At 31.8% G+C, this 23,210-nt stretch overlaps 1 protein-coding gene across 1 annotated transcript in view; it reads right to left on the bottom strand.

Moving 5' to 3' along the window:
- Nucleotides 1-23,210, bottom strand: part of LOC114329450 (fatty acyl-CoA reductase wat) — a 241,967-nt gene that overhangs the window by 57,759 nt on the left and 160,998 nt on the right. The window contains exon 7 of the mRNA XM_028278562.2: nt 19,876-20,115. Within this exon, the coding sequence (XP_028134363.1) occupies nt 19,876-20,115 (240 nt within the window). The remainder of the gene's footprint in view (nt 1-19,875; nt 20,116-23,210) is intronic.

Below are 23,210 nucleotides of genomic sequence, written 5' to 3'. Positions count from 1 at the left end.
GTATATGCAAAGAACATGAAATTTAGAATGTTTTTTAAGGTAGATGCTATGCTTGTACTACACATATACTAAAAAGAATATACTCCGACGAATGTTGGTAGTATATGCTTAGAACATGATGCGAACATCATTGTTATGTGGGTGCTCGTTCAGTAAAAAAAAATTCTGATGAAATTTTAGGGCTACAGTTTTCTGGTGAAGAAAATTTTTCAAATCATATACATGCTTATCCATTATTGGATGTTCACGAATCTGATAACCGTCCTTACATTACGATCGCTATCCATGATGAGAATGTTTCAGCACTGATAGACAGTGGTAGCAATGCTTCTATTATTGGTTCTCCTTGTTTGTACTTACTAAAAAAATTTAACTTGCAATTAAATTATGACGTTTGCATTCAGTTGACTACTGCTGATGGTAGTATTCAAAATACAATTGGTTTTGTGGAATTACCAGTGAATTTGTTAGGTACTGTCCACACTTTGAAATTTTTAGTTGTTCCTTCTATTTCCCATAAGCTAATTTTAGGCATGGATTTTATTTCAAAATTTAAACTTAAGATTGATTTTGCAAAATTTTCATTTAATTCTGCTGAACTTTCCACTTGTGTAGTAAATACTATAATAGATAGGCTGAGTCTTTCTTCTTCACAGTCAGCACAACTTGATTCCATGGTACAGCTTTATAAAGAAATAGCCCCTACGGATGCAACTGGTCGCACCAGTCTCTATACTCATCATATTGACACAGGTGATGCGAAACCGATAAAACAACGGCAGTACCCATTGTCTCCGGCAATGATGAAAATCCTTAATGCTGGTATCGACGAGCTGATACAACTTAAAATCGTTCAACCTTTAAATATTCCCACTCCTTGGCTAAATCCTTTGTGCCTTGTGAAAAAGAAGGACAACGCGCATAGAATTTGTTTCGATGGTAGAAAGTTAAATTCGGTGACAGTTCCAGATAGTTATCCAATGCCTCTCATTGACTCTATCATTTCTAAAGTTAGAGATGCAAAGTACATTTCTTCAATTGATTTACGTCATGCTTTTTACCAAATCCCTTTAGATGAATCGTCTAAAATTAAGACAGCTTTTGCTATTCCAAATCGCGGTGTATTTTGTTTTAATGTACTTCCTTTTGGTCTAAACAATAGTGCTCAAACCATGTGTAGGTTAATGGACAATGTAATAGGTCCCAAACTTGATCTATATGTATTCTATTACATTGATGACATTATAGTGGTTACTCCAGATTTCAAAACCCACATGGAGGTTCTTTCGTCCCTTTTTAGGCGACTCAAGTCTGCGAATTTGACTATTAATTTTGAAAAATCCCAGTTCTGTAGGTCTTCTTTAAAGTTTCTTGGTTTTATAGTTGATGCAAATGGTCTTCGAACTGATCCCGAAAAAATCCAATCCATTCTTGAGTATCCCGTTCCTAAAACTTCTACTCAAATCCGTCGTCTCATTGATTTAATAGGTTATTATCGTCGTTTTCTTCCCAACTTTAGTACAGTTTGTGCTCCGATTTCAGATCTTTTAAAGGGTAAAAAGAAAGGTCAACCCATTTCGTGGAATAGTCAAGCTGATGAAGCCTTTGCCAAGGTTAAAAATCTTCTAACCACTGCTCCGATTCTTGAAAGCCCAGATTTTAGCAAGAAATTTTTTCTAGCCTGTGATGCTAGCGATTTAGGTGTTGGAGGTGTACTTTTTCAAAAAGAAGATGGTTTTGAACATCCAATTGCTTATTTTAGCAAAACATTGAATAAGTGTCAACGTAAGTACAGCACTACAGAAAAAGAACTTCTTGCAATTCTTCTATCGATTGAAAAGTTCAGAGGTTATATTGAGGGTACTGAATTTACGGTGATTTCAGACCACAGTTCTCTCCAATGGCTTTTTACAATGAAAAATCCCTCCCCACGTTTGGCCAGATGGGTTATGAAATTGTCGTCACATAAGTTTGATGTGGTTCATCGTAGTGGATCATTAAATGTAGTGGCTGATTCCTTATACGGATTCCTGAAACGTCTTCAAATATTGCAATTTTTAATTTAAATAGCTTAAAGGCAGATTCTTGGTATAGTTCATTATTAAATAAAATTATTAGTAATCCCGACTTGTATCCTTCGTTTAAAGTGCAAGATACTATTATTTACAAACATGTTTTTTCAAACTCTAAGTTCTCAGATTCTTCTCCGGAATGGAAAATTTTTATTCCCACATCTCACAGGAAAGATATTCTCAGAATGTATCATGATGAGCCTACAGCTGCACACTTAGGCATTTCTAAAACCTTAGCTAGAGTTTCTGAACTGTACTACTGGCCTAAAATGAGAGCTTATGTCATCAGGTATATTTCTAAATGCAAAACTTGTTGCCAGTCGAAGTCTTCTAATCTTTCGCCTGCTGGGAAAATTGGAAAATATCGAGACATTAATTTCCCGTTTCAATTTTTGTCTGCTGACTTGTTAGGACCGTATCCAAGGTCGAAAAATGGTAAGCGATACCTTTTAGTGGTTGTCGATTGGTTTACAAAGTTTGTATTTGTACATCCCATGTCTTCAGCAACATCTAAGGGTATTGTCAAGTTCATAGAAAACCAAGTTTTTCTCATTTTTGGCATCCCTCAAATTTTTGCAGTTGACAATGGTCCACAATTTATTTCCAAAGACTTTAAAGACCTTATGTCCAAATATAGTGTTCAAAAGATCTGGTATAACGCTAGGTATTTTCCTGAGATAAATCCTACTGAAAGGGTAAATAAAACCATTATTACAGCTATTCGTTCTTTTATCCATGATGATCACAAAGAATGGGATAAAGAAATATTCAAAATAGCCCAGGCAATCCGTCTTGCCAAACATGAAGTTACGAAGTTTTCTCCATCTTTTCTGACCTTCGCCAGAAACATCCCTACTGACGGATCCTTTTTTGGTATCACTGAGGAAAGAGCGGATAATACTTTAAAAATTAACAACGAGTTATTTACTCCTAGGCCTGCCGACGAGTTGTCTCCTCTCTTTTCGGAGGTCCAGAAAAGGTTACGTCAGGCTCATGTCGAAAATTCTAAGCGTTACAATCTCCGGAAAAGAGATGTACAATTTCATGTAGGTGATAGAGTTTGGAAAAAGAATTTTGTTCAGTCTAAAGCTGTTGACAATTTCTCAGCTAAGTTAGCTCCTAAATTTGTACCTTGTATTATAAATAAAGTGATTTCTCCATTAGTCTACAACCTTAAAGATGTTAATGGTGTAGATCTTGGAAACTTTCATGTGAGAGATATCAAGTTAGATGTTACCAACTCTGATGATGATAGTTCGGTAACTTAATTTTTTATGTGAATTAACATTTTGCCAATTACTCTGTGTTTCTTTGGTTTCATCAATCTTGCTTGAAATTATAAATTTGTATTTAGTTTGACTTGTTCTCGTAGTTGCATTTTCTTGTAGTTTTCGCCTAGTAGGTACTTTGATATTCAGTTTACACTTGGATAGTTTTGATTAGTACCCATATAAGCATAGCTTACATGCTATTATGCTTTAGTTTTTTTTTAAATTTTGGCCATTTTAATTTAATATATATTTTACGCTTTTGTTGGCGGTTATGTTTAACTCGCGGTATTTTTAGTGGTTGTTTTTTCCACTATATAATTTTTTTCGCTGTGCTTAGGCCAGTGATGTGTTGTTGCGTAAAAATTATTTCTCTTTCTTTCTGAAACTCAAATGTTATTATGCTATACGCTCTGAGCTTCGCTGGTGTCGCTCTTAGCGGTTACTAATTCAACTTTTACCGGTAATTTTTAAATTTATTATTTAATTGTTATCGCTTAATATTTACAACGCAAAAAAGTAATTAAATTGTAATCGATTTTTTTAAGATTTTTCTAATCATTTTGACGTTCTATTGATAAAATATCAATTTCTTACTTCGGATACTTTGACAATAATCGTGTAGATGGCGCTAAGAGTATAATAGATTATTTATAATTAGATATTACGAAACATTAAAAAAACTTAAATTCAGTATTTAAAACGTAAGTATATTTAAGGTAAAAATATATACCACAGCTTTGACCAACTAATATTGTTTATAATTAATGTTTTTAATTCATATATTCATATAATTCAATAACCTGAATCAAATTTCGATAATTTAAATTATAAACTGGCACATCCAAAATGGCGAATAACTTAAAAAATAGTTGTAAAATCATAATTTCTTTACAAAATATATTTATTTCTGCATATATTTATTTTTGAGTGCTTTGATAAACCTAACTTAAATGTTAACATTATAAACTATAAAATGGCGGATCCAAAATGCGGATTTTCTAAAAAGAACATAAAAAAGAACATTTTTCTAAGACATTTATTGTCTTTATTTTTAACAGGTTCTTGAATCTGAATTAAAGATTAAAAATTAAAATTTCAAAATGCCGGATCGAAAATGGCGGATATTTAAATGAAAAACAAGTAAAATCCAATCAAACAAATATGGAATTTCATTCTTAAAAAAAAATATAAACAAAAATTTTCACAATAATATTAAAAATTAAAATGTATTAGAAAGAATATTAAAAAAAGAACAAATTTTCGATTAGAAGGATATAATTACATATTGGAACATAGTTATTAATTCCAAACAACTTTTCTTTATAAAAATTTTCGATATTGTGAAATATAAAGGTACTTTACTCTTGAGTGAAATTCATATTTCTTGACATACCTCGTAGAAAATTAACAAAATTTGATATTTGATATCTTATGTTATCTTATGTTATATACGGTGCAGAGTATTTTATAAAGAATAACTTTTTTTCGTAAGACTGATATTAAAAAAGTTATCAATAGGTTCCAAGTTACGCAGACATACTGTATAAGAGCTAAAAAAAAATTTTTTGTTGAACATTTATTATTGCTAAAGCTTATTGTTAAATGTATTTTGGGTAAGTTTTACAGAAAAAAGTTTTGATCACTTTGTATATACATTTTTTCAGCTGGTAATTTTCGGTTTTTGTATTACATTTTTGTTATCTTTCTTAGTTTTCTCAAAAATAAATTGTTTATTTCATTTTTAAACTAAAATAATTCAGTGTTTTTTAAAGATTACATCCTAGGCTTTAAAAAAATAGCAAAAAAATTGTATTAGATTTATTCAAACTTGAGTAATACCGTCTTAAAATGGTGGGAATTCTGTAAAACTACGAAGTTTTCAAAAATTACATTTTTTGAGACATCGTATTATTTTAATTAAATTTTTGAGATTTTTTTTGAATAAAACATCGTTTAGTAAGATGATTGAGAGTTAAGTTGTGCAAATTTGAGAGTTTTATAAGTAAAATTGTATAAGTTACACATTTTTAAATCATTTTTAAACAAAATTCATGTAAGGCTCATTTTCCGCCCACACCGTACTTATGTCCATACATTTTATTTCTTATTATTACAACCATAAGATAGCTTATTTCATCTTATTTCATGTCCAATTTGTAAAATTTCTTTTGATCCATTAGTTAAAGAATTACATTAAAAAACTCAACCGTGCACTTCTTCCAACGCTAGTTTACAGTGCGCCAATGTGTGTGAGAAGGGTGACTTTAGCGTTATAAATAAAAAATTACAGAAGCTAGAGATTTAATTTTAGAAAAATATTTATATAAGATTTTTTTTGTAAAATTTTCTGAATTTTTCAATGGTCAAGTCAGTTTTTTTCTAAAAATTATATTTTCGGAGTTATTTAAAAAACATCTAACTTCGCTGTTCATTTGTTTAATAAAAAATGAAGCACCCACTTCTCGAGCAGAACTTTTTGATATGTTGTTTATTAAACATTTCTTAATGAAATTACAAAAAGTTTTATCTTGTTTGATTTTTTCCGAAGTGAAAATCTAAATGCACTCCCCTACTACTGGCGTTCGCGAATTTGTAAATATCCCCTCTACGTACGAGCTCACAGCGTATACTCGATTGTGAACTCTGAGTGTAATTTCATGGCGTTTTGGAGTTAATTTTGTTGGTTTTTGCTAAAACTATACACCCTCTTGCGTATTATTCTTTTGGATTTTCAGTGCATTATGCTATAGTTTTCTTCTTGCGTAATCACGTTTACTCCTTAGAGGAATTAATATGCTTTAAATTTTTTTTTGCGAATTTTTGTATACTTGTCTTGTAATCTTGCTTACTACTTTTTCATTTTCATCTAAATGCTGGCGCCTGGCTTCTTGTTGATACTTGTTTTATCTCTAGAATTTATGAGCTTTATCCACTTTGTTTGCTTTCCCTCTGGACACCAAAACTAAAATATTTTTTTTAAATATTTTTAAATAACAAAACGTACTCATCAAGACATATATTTCAGAGCGAGGTTTGCTAAATCGGTAATTTGTTGATTTCATTATTGTTTTTGTTCTCTCACGTGTTTAGTGTTAGATATTCCAATTTTTGACTTGATTAGAAATAAGTTCTAAAATTATAGATTTAATGCAATATTCTGTACTGGTATTATAATGGGTACCAGTTTATTTATAATTTATATGTGCTTACTTTTATCAGTTCAGTTAGTTTTGAATTTTATGCTTACCTACTGTCTATGATAATATCTTTTGATGTAAAAATTGATCAAAAGAATAAATTTTAGGATTTATGTAGAGAATCCTTAGATTTTTGACGATTGTGACAGTCTATATTACAAAAAGTGGTCGTTGAACACTTTTATTTGATGTATCCTTGTTAGGAACATTAATTTACCCTTGAGGGTGGACTAAAATGCTACCCTATCGCATGATTGGATACTAGATCAGTATCATTTATGTTTCCCTGAGGCTTTAGTCTATGGACTAAATAGGCCTGTTCTTTAAATAGAGTAAGATAGAGAACTTACCTATTTAAATTATGTTACTTACTCATTTGAATATTATTTGGAAATTTGCCATTACATGGTAATGATAAGCAAATTTTTTTTTAGAGTCGTGTTGCTTTAGTGCACGGAGAAAATGTATATATTTTTTTTAATAATTGTATGGTAATTCTACATCGCGTTAGGTTAGCGATAGATACATATACTTATGTAGTGAATATTAGTTGAATATTTTGATTTTTTTTTTGGGTTTTACTATTGCAATTTATACTATATTATATGTTCTCTTGTATTTGCTTATTGGTGAATCATGTTACATTTTTTTACATAACTTGATATTGCTGCAAATAAGTAGTGTATTTTAAAGATAGTTAGTCATGATTTTTTTTTCTTCTTTTTGTTAAATTTATAAGGTTATATAAGAATTTTGAATCTTCTTCTAATATATTACTTGATTTCTTTTGTTCTTTCTTCCTCCACTGATGTTGTTTTCACTTACTTTGCTTTCTTCTTTCCTTATTTTCTTCCGTCTTTTTATTTGTTATATTAAAAAATTTCCAACACTTGAAAATTTTTTTTCCGAGATGGGGGGTGTGTAGCGTGCAAACCCGCTACTTTGTAGAATTTATTTTAATAAGACCCACTCTGCATTTAGAGGTCCTCTCAGGTAGCTGTTGATTTTCATTTGTAGCAAATATTTATTAGTCGGTCCATTTATATTCTTTTCGTGCACCCTGTATATCCATTTTCAATTCTATAATGAAATTAGTGATGCCTGATTTAAATTAGAAAAGTTATTTCCATCATCTCGAATAATATTTATTGAGAAAATATTATTGGCATTTTAATTTTAAACAGTTTAATAATTTCCAGTTTTCATTCTTTCTAAATATTTTATTTCGAAGCAAAATTATTTATCAAGCCATTAATTTTTTGTAATTTTAAAACGTTCAACTTTGTCAATTTCAATGAGAGTGTCTCTTTCGTTATCAGCTAATACTGACCTTCAATTAATTTCTTTTAGCTTTATAAATACCATGCTGGTGCCTTTCTGGCTGATTTTTATATTCTTCGCCAAGTAGGTAGCAGCGAGCGCTACAGACCTAATTGGCACCCAGGAGAAGGGCGTGGCCCTAGCTTTTACACCATCTGCTTTGGCCCAGAGGATATAATGCCCCCCAGAAAGTAAATCAAGTAAATGGTAAATAGCAGCTTCTCAAGACCCATGGGTTCGACGAACATTTAGACAACTCCGGAGGCAACAACCGATCTACCAGTACATCAGACCAGTACATCAAAACCTGACGCCTCCCGAAGAAGATCATGAGGTATGGATAACCTAGGACAGCACCGGAAGAAGCATTCACACCACAAGTTAAGTCTTCCTTAGAATCTTATATTTGCCTGTCAGCAGAGACATTTTTTTTATATAAATTAACTTCATAATAACTTCACAATGATGTAGATCCTAAATTATAACCAAGGAAATGAGAGAATTTATACCGAAATTCATTCCTTTTTACTGATAGTGTACCGTATGCCTGGACAATGCAGAGAAGTAGGATATAAGGACCCACATAAAGTCTCATGCTCGCCGTGTTGGTGTTGGTGATGTTATGTCGAATTTGTTTCTTGGTCCAATGTTGACTTTGGAGATAGGTTCGATATATCATTGTTAATATGATTACTACAAGTTGTAAACTTAAGATTTATAGGAGTTACAGGGTTGAGAAAATGGTAAAAAATAATTAATTTGAGAGTTTGCATGCAGAGCAAATAAAATTTAAATAAACTGTCTAATGAAATATATATTAAGGTATTTTCACCAAATTTTACAATGAATACAAATTTTCACTATTTTATTAAATCTCACTCTTTTTTACTCTTTTTATATTTAGCAGTCCCGAAAATTTCAGGAAATTTTCATCACATAATATGAAAAAAAAACTAGTTAGTACTTAACGACCTTACCCATTAAAATTAGACCTACTTAGGTTTGGTAATTAATTTAAACCACTAGAATGTGATTGGTGTATTTGGTTAAATATATAGTTGATTTTGCCATGGGGGAAAGCTGCAATCTCTTCTATACTGCATAGAAAACATGTATCTACTGGAGCAATTCATGTATTTGCAGGTACGTATCATGTCTCTGTAGGCAAAACTCTTCTGTGCTTGTAGTGACAGAACTCCGTTCAATCTAACCCTCTAACCTGTAGTGTTGTGCAGTACACGGTATCACGTATTCTTACATCTTTTTTATTCATAATAGATTCAATGAAATGAAAAATATAGGTATATAAATAACCAACTTATTTTATATTAAAGCTATAATGAACTCAAAGTTTTTAAAACATCCCAGGCAACTAAATATTTAGAATTTTTTACAAGCGATCTCCTTTTCCCAAAGTGAAAATGATGTAATAGCCTGTGTGTATGAGAGAAAGTGGTGGCTAGGGGTAATAAAAATTGTCAGCATTGAACATAATGACTTCTAAAAGACTAAGTCTTTCAACCTAATAAAAATATTTGTAAATTAAATATTTTTAAAAGATTTTTAATTGAAAAACTTTATTGGCCCATTTCCTGGTGACAACCTCCAAGGCTTCTAAAATATGCAAGCCAAATGGATATGCAGCGTGGTAAAGTTCCAATGGAAAATGGACCTAGTTACTCTATAGGAGTAATACTAATATAAAAATAAAAATGTATACCATTTTTATTCATGGGTCAATATGGAAATGGGCCAATAAAGTTTAAAAATCTTTTAAAAATATTTAATTTACAAATATTTTTATTAGGTTGAAAAACTTAGTCTTTTATTTAGCAGATGCCGCTAGGCACCTACTACCATCTCGTCAGTTGCGGTGGGAGATGGATATGTCGAAGATTTTTACCTGGGCCAGAGAAATGCAGCCTATGCAATCTCTGATGAACCTCTAACAAGAGGTGAAATCGTCGATAAGAGTGCTGGCTGCACTCTCTGATCTGAGTAAAAATTAAGACAGTTTTGGTTTCGCACCGTAACTGAATGAATAAAAATGGTATACATTTTTATTTTTATAATGACTTCTATGTGAAATTTTTTGATCATTCTGGACTCAGAACATCATTTAAGTTAATTGCTCGTAACTTTGGTGCCTTTTCATAAAATCTTCAGGAAAATCACACCCTCAGAACTAAAAACAGCAACTGGACGACATCATAAAATATCTCAAAATTTATGCGATGGAATATCCCAACTTCTGAACTGACAAAATCCAAAATGTAGGTAAATATTTTTATAATGTAGTATAAATTTGCCTTCATTGTGAAATTTGGTGAAAATACACTAATTTTTATTTCATTAGACGGTTTATTTGAATTTTAATTACTCTGCCCGCAAACGTTCAAATTAATGATTTTTGAACATTTCTTCAGGCCTGTAACTCCTATATACCGTAAGTCTATAACTTCAAATTTCAAATTTTTACATGGGTGTCCATCAGAGATATAATGGGTCAAACTTTAAAATTTTTCAGAAATTTACATTTTTGAATTTTTTTTTTGAAAATATCTACTTTAATCTCAAAGCTCAAACTTGTATTGTTCAATGTCTTCTCTTCTTCAGTAAAAAATTGCAAACCAATAACTACTTGCCTTATGTTAAAACAAATGCTAAAAAAAGAATTTCATCATTTTACCTGCTCAAATTTTGAAGTTAAATTAAGGCCTTAAGGGTAGTTTGTAAATAAATAATGGACTAGACCATTTTTAGAGCATATCTTTTTTTAAAAAGTTTGGTTTTTGATTTATTAATCTAGGACAAACTTAAGTGAAAATATTGGCTAAAAAGCGAAGCAATGTTTTCCGTGAAAATGATGGAGCGCTGAAACATAAATGGCCGCCATCAGCGAAATAAATTTTTTTCTACGAGCGTGCAAAAATGTCTACTTTCGCGTTTTAGTTTAGAAAGTTTCACTTTTCCGCACACGTGTTACTTTTCCGCACGCGGTTTTTACTTTTCCGCACGCGTGTTAATTTAGATATGTTAATATGGCCTTAAAGTAATTATAATACATGCAATAAACTAATATAATATAGTTATTATTTACTAATTTATTTCAAATATATCTTATTGTGTTCCTGTTTTAATGAAATTAACGCGACAATTCGATGAAATAAAATTATTTTGACATAATATGCGAAAGTCAAATCGGTAGACAATAACAGTCGTTTTGAATCATCGTCATGGAAACCAAGATCGTCGTCATGCTAACTAATTTTATTAAAAGTTTGGTTTTGACAACTTTGTCAAATAATTAATTTGTGTATGTATTTTCATATTAATTAAATTAATTGATTAAGATTTGGTAATTTTTTAAAGACCCTTAGAAAAAATAATATTGTTCCTAACTCTTGCAGAAAGTCTCTTTTCCACACTCGACTGCTTGCCGAACTCCCGCTTTGCATCGTTCGGCAAACTGCAGTCGCTTGCGGAAAAGAATGACTTTCTGCACTTGTTAGGAAAATAACTATTTTAGAAAACAAATATTAAAAACTTAATTCATAACAAGCAACCAACTTAATTAATATTGGGCCACTTGGTATGGATTGACCCGCCTGTCAGAAAATATTCAAAAATTATTAATAAAATAAAAGTTTAACTTTGACACCCTGTATTTCTCTTATTATCAACTTTGTTACTAAGGTAAGTTAGCTTAAATCGACCTATTTTAATTTCAGGAATATAAGGTTAAGCTATGGCTTATTTTTTACCAAACACTCTGTATATACTTGGGACAAAAAATATAACTGTAAAAGCTGAACCTAAAGGCTCATTTAAATAGATGATCCTTAGCATGGGCACCATTTGGTCGATTGCAAACAGTATTTAAATCAAAGTTGCCAAATAGTCGGAGAGATAAAAGCGGATATGGAAAAACTATACGGGGATATGTTGAATTAGTTGTGTACATGACTTTCCCTAACGGCCGGATACCAGAGTGGGGGTCGAGGGTAGATATAAGGGGTCAAAGTCGCGGTTTTTATTATTTTTTCTGTGACGCTCATGATCGAGATAGTGCACCAAAATTTGGGAATAAGTAGATCATGACGTAACTAAGTACAATCTCCAGGGGTGGAACGCTGCGTGGCCGACAAAGAGGTGGGGGCTAGGGGTGAATATAAAAAATATAAGGGTTTTTTGCGACGTTCGTGATTGAGATAGTGCACCAAAATTTGGGAATAAGTAGATCATGATATAACTAAGTAAAATCCCCAGAGCCGGAAACCAGAGTGGTGGACGAGGGTAGTTAATAATGGGTCAAAATCGCCGTTTTTATTATTTTTTTTGTGACGCTCATGATCGAGATAGTGCACCAAAATTTGGTAACAAGTAGGTCATGACGTAACTAAGTAAACTCTCCAGGGGCGGAACGCTACGTGGCCGACAAAGAGGTGGTAGCAGTGGGAATATAAAAATTATAAGGGATTTTTTGTGACGTTCTGTGATCGAGATAGTGAACCAAAATGTGGAAGTAAGTAGATCATGACGTAACTAAGCAAAATCTCCAGGGGCGGAAACCAGAGTTGGGAATGAGGGTAGTTTTAAGGGGTCAAAGTCGCAGTATGTATATTTTTTTTGTGACGCAGCACAACATTTGTCTCATACGCAGAGTTCCGCCCCAGGAGATTTTACTCAACCCTGCCTACCACTCTTTTGTACCCCAAGCAGCGTTCCACCCCTGGAGATTTTACTTAGTTACGTCATGACCTACTTACTCCAAAATTTTGGTGCACTCTTGTATTGGTGCACAAAATTGTAGCCTTAGGCTTTCTTAACATTTTCTTTTTTGATTCATTTGTTTATGTTGGATACTAAAAAAGTTAGGTACTTTAACAACTAGCCATATTCTTCATCAATACAGGGTGTTTCTAAATAAATGCGACAAACTCTAAGAAGTATTTCTGCATGAAAAACTAATGACCGTTTGCTTTATAAACAAATCTCCGCAAATGCTTCGTTTCCGAGATACGGGATGTTGAATTTCTTCTTACAAACTGACGATTTATTTGTTGCTATAAAACCGGTTGAGATATTATGCAAATGAAATTTCATAGGTTTTAAGAGGTAGTTATTGCGCATTTTTTTGACATACAAATAAGAATTTTATATTCACCATTGGCGTGCATACGGGATTTATCTAAAATGTTAATACCCGTATGCACGCCAAAGGTGAATATAAAATTCTTATTTGTATGTCAAAAAATGAGCAATAATTACCTCTTAAAACCTCAATCTCAAACTCAACCGGTTTTAGAGCAACAAAGTTTGTAAGAAGAAATTCAACATTCCTTATCTCGGATACGAAGCATTTGCGGACATATTTTTATAAAGTAAACGGTCATTTGTCGCACTTATTTAGAAACACCCTATATTGATGAAGAATATGACTAGTTGTTAAAGTACGTAACTTTTTTATTAGGTATCGAACATAAACAAATTAATCAAATAAGAAAATGTTAAGAAAGCCTAAGGCTACAATTGAGTTTTAATTTCAATATTTTATCTATGCTACGATATTCCACAGAATGTAGCGAACTTTAAGAAAAAAACACAGTATGATTGTTACACCCGATATAAAATGACATTTACCTGTCTAGCAACAATATTATTACATTGATATTCTAAAATAATAAGGCTACAACATACTAAAAAAATTACTGAAATCGGACACCAGGTTTAGGAAATTTGAGACATCAAACGTATGTAGTTCATCGAGTGACCTGATTTCTTTGCTCGGCAGTGTATATAAAATTTTTAAGTACGTATATCCCAACTACACCAACCTACACCAACTGTGTAATTCCTATAGAGAAGCACCTGTTATGAAAATATGGTGTTTAAATTAAAATTTAACCTTCCGATGACCAACCTTTTCTTGTTACACGGATGACCAAGGGGGGGAAAATGACCCCAGGTCAAAAATGTCAAAAATGACAATTAACAAAAAAATAAAGTTTTTTTTTTTAATTTTTAATTTTTTTTTGACACGGACTTTATGTCATTCAGCCAGTCACAACATGAGTATTAGTGTCATGTGTAGTGTGTATGTTGAGTAAGTGTATACTTTGAAAAGTCGACGTCATTAGCGTAAACCTACTTGTAATTACACATAATAGACGCTATTTTACTAAACATCAACTTCAGAATATATTTTTTATTCGTAAAATATAGGGAATTTTTTTTTATTTAAAAAATATGAGGATATCTAGAATGATATTAAAGTCAAATAAAAAAATAATGAGTTAAAAATTAAAAATACTTTTGAATTTATTAAAGAAAAACCTACGCTGGGGTCACAATTTCCCCCGCTTGGTCATCCGAAGGTTAAAGTGCTTAGGTTTGAAAAAAATTTCAATTTAGTATTAAATTATTTTTTGATATTTTATAAATATTTTCCATTTTTCCAAAATTACTTGAAAACTAAAAGAAATCTGAAAAATATATATCAATACTAAAATGTAGTATTTTTTATATTAAAACTTATTCAGTTTTCTCAATGTCTCTATGGTAAACACTGAGTAAGAGATTTTATATTTTAAGTTTGCACGTAAGTGTGAGAAGCAGTTTTCTAAGCACTTTGAATCGCATGCTTTAAAAATCAAAGACCTCCAGACAGTCTAGCTTCTGAATACATTTAGCACTTACAATTCCCCACAAAATAAGCTTTGGAACAATGAAATATCTTTAAAATTACAAAAGTTATCATTAAAAAACCATATTGAAACTTATGTCAAATACTTTTTAAGCGTTGATATAAGTATTTTATTGTTTTTTTTTCATGAAAAAGGCGCATCGTATGAAAAAAAGAGAGGATATATTTTCTGTCATAAATTAAATAGGTAACTCAAAAATGCTTTTTAATTTGAAATACCTCAGTGGCGTACTATTTTTTTTTAATTCAGAGTAGTACCCGTATGCGCGCCAATGGTGAATATAAAATTCTTAATAGTAGGTCTGTCAATAAATGGGTAATAAGTACTACTTAAAACCCACCAAATTTCATTTGCATATCTCAACCGGTTTTAGAGCAATCAATAAATCTTCACTTTGTAAGAGAAATCTCAACATCCCGTATCTTGGAACTTCATTAGCTACGACTCTGGTTCTACTAGGTCTCCAAACTTCATACATACACAGATTTTTTCAGTTTTTCATAATCTATATTTCTGCTCGGAATATTTTTTCAATAAAATACTTACTTTTTGAGTTATTTGCGAAAAACCGTCTAACAACGTGGTTCTTTTGTTGAAAAATGAACATATTCACTCGCAAATAACTCGAAAAGTATTGACTTAGTGAAAAAACTTTATAGAACAAAAGTTGCGTAGAATTAGACAGTTTATCCATTTCCGGACTTATTTTAAACCTATATTTTTTCACCCCCGAGAAGGGGTGACACTCACCCCCAGAGCAAAAGTACACATCGGTACTATATCACTTTTTTTCCTTAACTTATTAGCTATGTGAATGCCAAATTTCATGTCAACCCAAGCGGTTGTTTAAAATTCACAGGTTTTGCAATATTTTACCGTGAGTGAATGGTCTAATAAATCTATTTGTAGGAGTAATTTATAAGGGTTGAAAATATTAAATACTTAAACTAAATTGCAAACATAAAATAAAGTTTAATCACTACAAAAGACATCATTACCTAATTTAAAGTTACAAAATATTTTTTATACAAATTCTTATTTAGAGGGTAGTTTTTAAGGGTTTAAAAATAGTTATAAACTATAAAATACATTTCAATATGAGAAACAATCAAAGTCCTATATTTATTTAACATACTATTTAACGTACCTACACATAATTTAGATTTAAATAACGCTTATATCGGCTGTTTTTAATTTTTGGTAAAAAAGGGTGAAAACCACCCCTTAAAAATAAAAAGCACACATTCTAGTCACATCACTTTTGAAGAGAAGGATAAGATGAGCGATAATTTCTTCTAAATCGGAGCGGTTCTTTAGAATTTAGAGATCTTGCAATATTTTACCGTTAACGAACGTACTAATACATATTATGAATATGTAATGGTAGGGGAGCCCAAGCGGGGATTTTTGCAGTTACTCGAGCGCGTCAGATTAGCATATGGGGAGAAACCTGGTACCCTGCAGATGTACCTCTATCATATATTGTCTCTTAACACAGGGGAGTTCGTTAAGGGGGGCCCGAAAAAAAAATCTATCCTTAAAAAAACTCGAAGTTGTCAGATTAAGATAAGGTAAGATAGGTTCATGCAAAAGAGTATATATTTCAAAAATCTGACGATTGGGTGAGTCCAAAAGTTTCACAAGAAAAAGTGAATAGTTCGCGAAATGAATGACAGATCGAAAAACTAAAAAATACTTGCTCAATATTTTTTAAAAATCTATCAAATGATACCAAACACAACTTTCCACGGAGAGGGATGGGGGGGGGGGTAAATTTAATATTTTAAATACGAATTCCGCGAAATGGACATCAGATCGAAAAACTGTAAAATACATGCTGTATTACAACTATACTGTATACTGCTGTATGTACATGCAGTACAGACTGCTGTATACAACTGTAAAATACTGGCTTCCACACAGCCATGATGTGAACAAGTCAAATTTAGCTCAATGGTACCTCGAGCGTGAAATATTGGATATTTTAAACATCCATGTGTAAATTCACATCATTTTTATATGTTCCTATGACGGATTAATTTTAAAGGGTTTTTACCCAAATATTTTTTACTTTAGTGGTTAGCATGTTGGATTCAAGAAAACACTGATGATGATCGATCAACCGTCAACCAATTGAAAACTAGTTCTGTTTATTTTATGATGTAGCCCTGTATAGGGATTTTAACAAATATACCTTTTATAAAGGATTTCATGGTTTTTTGTAAAATACACTTATTCAATATTTTTGAAAAATCTATCGAATGGCACCAAACACGACCCTCCACGGAGGTGGGGTGTGGGGTTACTTTAAAACTTTACTTAACTTTACTTTTTTGGGGAAAACTTTACTTAACTTTTTTGGTTTTAGGACCTACTCTTCACAACCCAATAGGTCCCCATAACGCTCGAGTGACTGCACATTTAGTATACTTTGCTCCCCTACTATAAATAAAAACATCTATGGACAGCATCATTAATGCTACACACAACTGAAGGTCGTTATGATAACGATTTCTGAAAGCAAAATTATAATAGGACCCGAGCTGACAACAGTTACTAGGAAGGTCCTGACTGGAAAATTTTGGTCCAAACCGCTGCAAATCTTGGAATTAATAGAAAGGCTATTCAGGCCCAGATATCTGAAAATGGCAATAAAAACAAAAATACGTCAAATGGAGCGTCACCCTACACTTAGGGGCTCATTTAAAAAATGAATTTGAAATGAAGACTGAAGTATTTGTGTTACGAAAAATAACAAGTAACCTACCAAAAAAGAAGAAACCAATGAAATAAAGGATCTTAGAAACTTAGTCTTAACGACTTCAATTATATACAAAATATGACCAAACGTTATTATATTATGACCTACACTTACACAAAGAAGTACAAGTTGATATCACCAGAAGAAATAAATTTAACAAAAGATGGTTTCTCTCTTAATACTAAATGGATTGGATAATAAGAATAGCATAGCAAGAGCATACCTCTAAGACAAAAAACTTAATATGGTCTCTATGAAATGGTTTAATAAATATGTAAAGAAATATTGTGTGTGTGTTCAGAAAGAGGGGATGGCATTAGATAAACTTTTTGCAACAAATATTTGCAAGTTGAAGATGACATATTAAATTTTTATTTTAGAATCTTTAAGAAATTGTATACATTGTAAATATGCAAAATATCTGTGGATATCATATACAGAGTGGTATGTGGTAAAGGTTGGAATAAATTCATTTTCTCGAGAATGGACGATTTTGGAAAAAAATCCCAAAACAGGTCAATTTCTATTTTTAAATTACGACTTTTTAGCATATATATCATACTAGTGACGTCACTCATCTGGGCGTGGTGACGTCATCGATGATTTTTTTTTAAATGGGAATGGGAGTCATGTGATAGCTCATTTGAAAGGTAATTTAATTCTCTATTCAGTAATATAAACATTTACATAATTGTTTATACAGGGTGCCCAAAAATGTTTTTTAAATTAAATTTATCGACATAAAAAGAAGAACGCATGTGATTTATTTAGTCCAAAATACATTTTGCTGCTATCAGAAAACAGAAAAAAATGTTTATTTGAAAAATACTCATTGCTTTTGGCTTAAACTAAATGTTTAAACTGTCAAGAGGAGGGTGGGTGGCGGCTTTAATATAAGCAAAAAGCAATATTTATTTATCAAATAAACATTATTTCCTGTTTTCTGATAGCAGTATAATGTATTTTGAGTTAAATAAGTTACACACATTCTTCTTTTTATTCTTCTTTTTTTGCCAATAAATTTAATTTAAATTTTTTTTGGCCACCCTGTATAAATAATTATATTAATGTTTATATTACTGAATAGATAATTGAATTACCTTTTAAATGAGCTATCACACGACCCCTTTTCTCATTTAAAAAAATTATAGATGACGTCATCACGCCCAGATGGGTGACGTCACTAGTATGATACATATGCCAAAAAGTCGCAATTTAAAAATAAAAATTGAACTGTTTCGGGATTTTTTTCCAAAATGGTCCGTTCTCGAGAAAATAAATTTATTCCAACTTTTACGTGCTCACTGTATATTATGAGCGACGCGGTACGCATGTTTTTAACTTGGGAGGATGTAACGCAAAATTATGTCATTTAAGCGTAGGAAATATTACATAAAAATATTGAATATTTTTGAAGAATTTTGAAAAGGAAAAAATATACAGGGTGATTTGATATATTTGAAATTACAAAGCTGATTATATTTTCAGCAATACGTAATATCTGGCAATATTATAAATACTACTACAGAATAACAAAATCTTTATAAACCAAAATATAAATAAATCATACAAGCCGTTTTCCTCAATAATTGAGGTGTTCCATTCTTACAACTAATTTTGTATATTTTTGGTAGGTACTAACTTCAGTTCATTGTCGTCCGTTTGCCTAAAGCAGGAAACCCATTATGAACGCCCGGCCCGGCACAGCACGGCACGACACAAGACAGTCCAAATTCATTTGCAACGTAAACATTTAAATGCAACGTAAACCATTACGAGCGGTTAGCTCGGTTCGGCACAGTCCAGCACACAAACGGAACGGCCGAATTCTCCTAGGTCCTAGGAGAATAAAATCCGTTGAAGTCGAAGGGCCAGTGCGTCATAATTGTTGGTAAAAACATAAGCATACATAAATGTTGATTTTTTATTGAAATAAATAAAAAGATAATCACATCATAAGCAAATAAATAAATATTTGAGAAATTTTGGATCATCTTTAGATCTCATTTTGGGAAAAGATGATGAAAAACGTCATATTTTCTTCTTTTTTTAATATTTCGTGAACCCAACACCGATGTTTCCGTCGTAATTTTGCATTTTCGTTTGTTTCAATCTCAGCACAAATTTCACTTACTATTATAACCTCTTCTTCCGACGAGGTCTCCATGGCAAATGATCATTTTTCCGATGCCGTACCGTGCCGGCCGTTACAAATGGGTTTTGGACGTGCCGGCCTGTCCTGTGCCGTGCCATGCTGTGCCGAGCCGGGCGTCCATAATGGGTTTCCTGCTTAATAGTATTATTTTGAATATGTATTAGAATTCTTGAGGAGGACATAATAGCGCCACTCAAACTAATTTCTAGATAGCAGGATTATCTTTCGAGTACCTAGTATGTAATGTGCAAGACTAATGAAATTGTCTTGAAAGGTACTAATTGATAAACGTTTGACAGTTTTTACTCAGTACTCTACAGTAATTAGAATTAGTAGTAGAACACAGAAAAACAAAACAACGGGTAGTAATTATTTTCTTGTAACTAACTTACCTTGGTTTATGTCCAGTTAATATGGCAAGAAAGTCTATGAACACTCCCGGTATGCCATGTAAAACAAGTGTAAGAAACCAAAAGAAGTACACGTTAGCAGTTTCATAAATAAAAACTTCATATAATGAACTACTTGCAGGAATTTTTTGGTGGTAGAGTAGATTTATTTCTATAAGTTCTTTCCAATGTACTGGATTCTCTGGTTGTGATACATAATTGTAAACAGAAATTTCAGATGATCTATAAAACAAAGAAAAACGTATAAATATGATTGTGGCCATTTTGATAATGACGTAATTTGGAGTACTGTTGCTCATAATTTTATCATTTTTGAATATACTGTTATATTTCTATTTGATATGAAAATTAAATTTTGATAATTATAAACAAAATTCAATTTAATATAAAATAATTTCAATTTTCTCAACCACGGGCATATAAATTTAAAACAACCTGTATACAACAAATTGTTATATGTAATTTTAAGAAGTGATTAGAATAAGCGTACGAAACTCGGAACAATGTGCTTAGATAAACAAAGTGAATGACGTGTACCATTATCGTTCTTCTCGGAAGGTCGATCATTAGCCTATGCTAAGTAAAACTCAGTGAAATAGATGATAGTTCATTATCGTTTTTCGCGGAAGGTTTCGATCATTAGCCTCTGCTAAATAAGACTCATTTGAAAGAGAGAATAGGTCATTAAAATTTGTAAATAGTTAGAAAGTATTTTAGAATGGGAATTAAATATTTTCTTTTGAAATCCATTAAGCATATTTAGAAAGATTAAAAATTGGTGTTGAGGAATATTACGAATGAGAGTTGGTGGTGGAAAATTGATTTGTGAATCTGGAAGGGATATTTAGAAAGTAGGGGAATGGATGACAAAGTGAGAGCAGAATGTTTTGAGCTGTCGAGAAGTGAAGTCGAGTAGTAGACGGTAGTGTTCGAGGAGTGAGAAAGCCGGTGTAGTTCCGTGAGTGTGGAGTATTTATCGTGGAACGAGAAGTAGGCCAGGTCGAGAGTAAAAGAACCTCCTTGAGCCCAGAGTGTCCCGGTAGCTGATAGCAGTTTCGAAAAAGGTAGAACACAGCATCACGACAAAAGCAGGAACGAGAGCTATTCGAGCTAGTTTTTCAAAGGAGAACATCACTGGAAGCCAGGACGAGGTTTGATCGCAGCCAAGGATAGCAGGAAAGGGTCTTGTGTGAGGACATTTTCAGTTCACCAGGAAAAGGTCAGTCTCATTTGTTTGGACATGAATGTATGGGTTTTCGTATTAAATTCCACATAAAAAATTGAATAACATAATCAATAATATCAGAAAAGCTTCATCAAACTTAAATAGAGTTGTTCCTAATAACTCCTAATAGTTAAATGTTAATAAAAACTTTCAATTGAAAACCAAAAGGAAATAAGATTCCCATTTGTAAATGTTATGTTTAAGAATAATAAGAAATAGCAAATATTAAGCATTGATTGCCTTTTTAAATAAAATAAAAAATATTTTGATTATAATTGTAACCCATATGTGTATTTTTTTTTTACTCTTTTCTTTTCTATCCCGATTAGGAACCATTAAGAAATATTTAGAAGCCACGGAAGTAAGTAATTAATTTATAATTCGCCCTGAGATTGAAAACATATTGATATGTGATCTGGTTAATTAATTAGATTAGTATTAATACATTGATTAAATTAAGTAACATATAAGAATATTATCTCATATCAATAATCAAGATCACATCAACTGTCGTCCAACGTGGAAAGCATTGTAAAGTATTTCTAGTGGCAAATTTGAAGGATAGAAAGAGTAAAGCCGGTATTTGAAAATTTATATGCCTGTGGTAAAAAGTGAGATACTTACATTTGATAACATAAAATTTTAGATCTCTTTAGGTACAAATTTTACATAACTGATTTAATATTTTATTTTTACGATATTTACATTTGATATATTTATTGACAATTTATAATATTTGGGTAAAAAAAAAGTCGTCTTGGTAACATACTAGTAAAATTTCATATTTGGCGGGGATAATACTTCTTGAAAACAAATGTCTGTGACAAGAAGCCAAAGCAAGGACAACAAAAAACAAAAAGAACATTCAGACCAAGAAGATATTTTAGACACGACAATCATGGCATCAGAACAGCAAGAATTATCAGGAATAGATAAACTATTACAACTGATGCAACTCCAGTCACAAAAACTGGATGACAATCAACGAAAAGTGGATCGAAAAATGGATGAAACACAACAAAAATTGGATCAGAAAATGGATAAAGTGGAGAAAAAAATGGATGACAATCAACAGGAAACAAAACAAGCGATAGAAGAGAGCAATAAGAAAATAGAGGAACGCATAGAAAAGTATGAAATGAAAATTAAAGATCACATGCAAAAACAAGAAATGAGAATGAAGGACCACATGAAAGAACAAGAAATGAAAATTCAAAATAAAATGAAGGAGTTAACGAATTGCCAGAAAAAAGAAATGGAAAGTTTGGAAAACAAGTTGCAAAACGCTATTCAAGCAGACATAGAAGAAGTGGAAAGAAAGATTGCGGAAATCAATACGCAACAAAATGTCGGAGAAAGAAGAGAAATGGTTATACATAGCACAGATGACGTGAAGATAAGGTTTGGCGGGGATGTAAGAAGATTACACCCAGTGCCGTTCATTAATAGCCTGAAAAAGAAAATACAACACATCGGAAATTTCGATACAGCAAAAGAAACTATCAGAAACCATCTCAAATATGAAGGAAGCCTATGGTTCGATAGTAAAGAAGAAGAATTCGGCAATTGGCAACAATTTGAACAAAAATTTTTGAATTATTTCTGGGGAAAGGTCCAACAATTGGAAATTAACAAGGAATTGCAAAATGGGAAATACAATGATAGGATGGGTGTATCAGAAAGGACATATGCTTTGCAAATTTACAATAATGCAAAACATTTACAATATAATTACTCATCGGAACAATTAGTCGAACTGATTGCAAGACATTTCGAGGAAACGCTGGAAGACCATATCACATTGCAAAATTACAAAGACATAGATAGTTTATGCCAATTCCTACAAATAAGAGAATCACGTCTAAGAGAAAGAAAATCAAGAAGGTCGCGAGAAGATTACAGGCCCCGAGAAACACAAGATTACAGAGATAGAAATCAAAATAGGAGGGACTATACAAGACGAGATTTTAATCCCAGAAGGGAAAACGAAAATAGAGACAACGGAAGAGGAAATTATGAACAAAGAAATAGGCAATGGAATGAGGACAGAAATCGAGAATACCAGAATAGAAACACCACACGCTCAAATCAA

Source organism: Diabrotica virgifera, chromosome 3, assembly GCF_917563875.1.
Source record: "Diabrotica virgifera virgifera chromosome 3, PGI_DIABVI_V3a".
Classification (NCBI taxonomy): Eukaryota; Metazoa; Arthropoda; class Insecta; order Coleoptera; family Chrysomelidae; genus Diabrotica; species Diabrotica virgifera.
The sequence above is the reverse complement of the archived record's forward strand: the minus strand, read 5'-3'. Positions and strand labels throughout refer to the sequence as shown.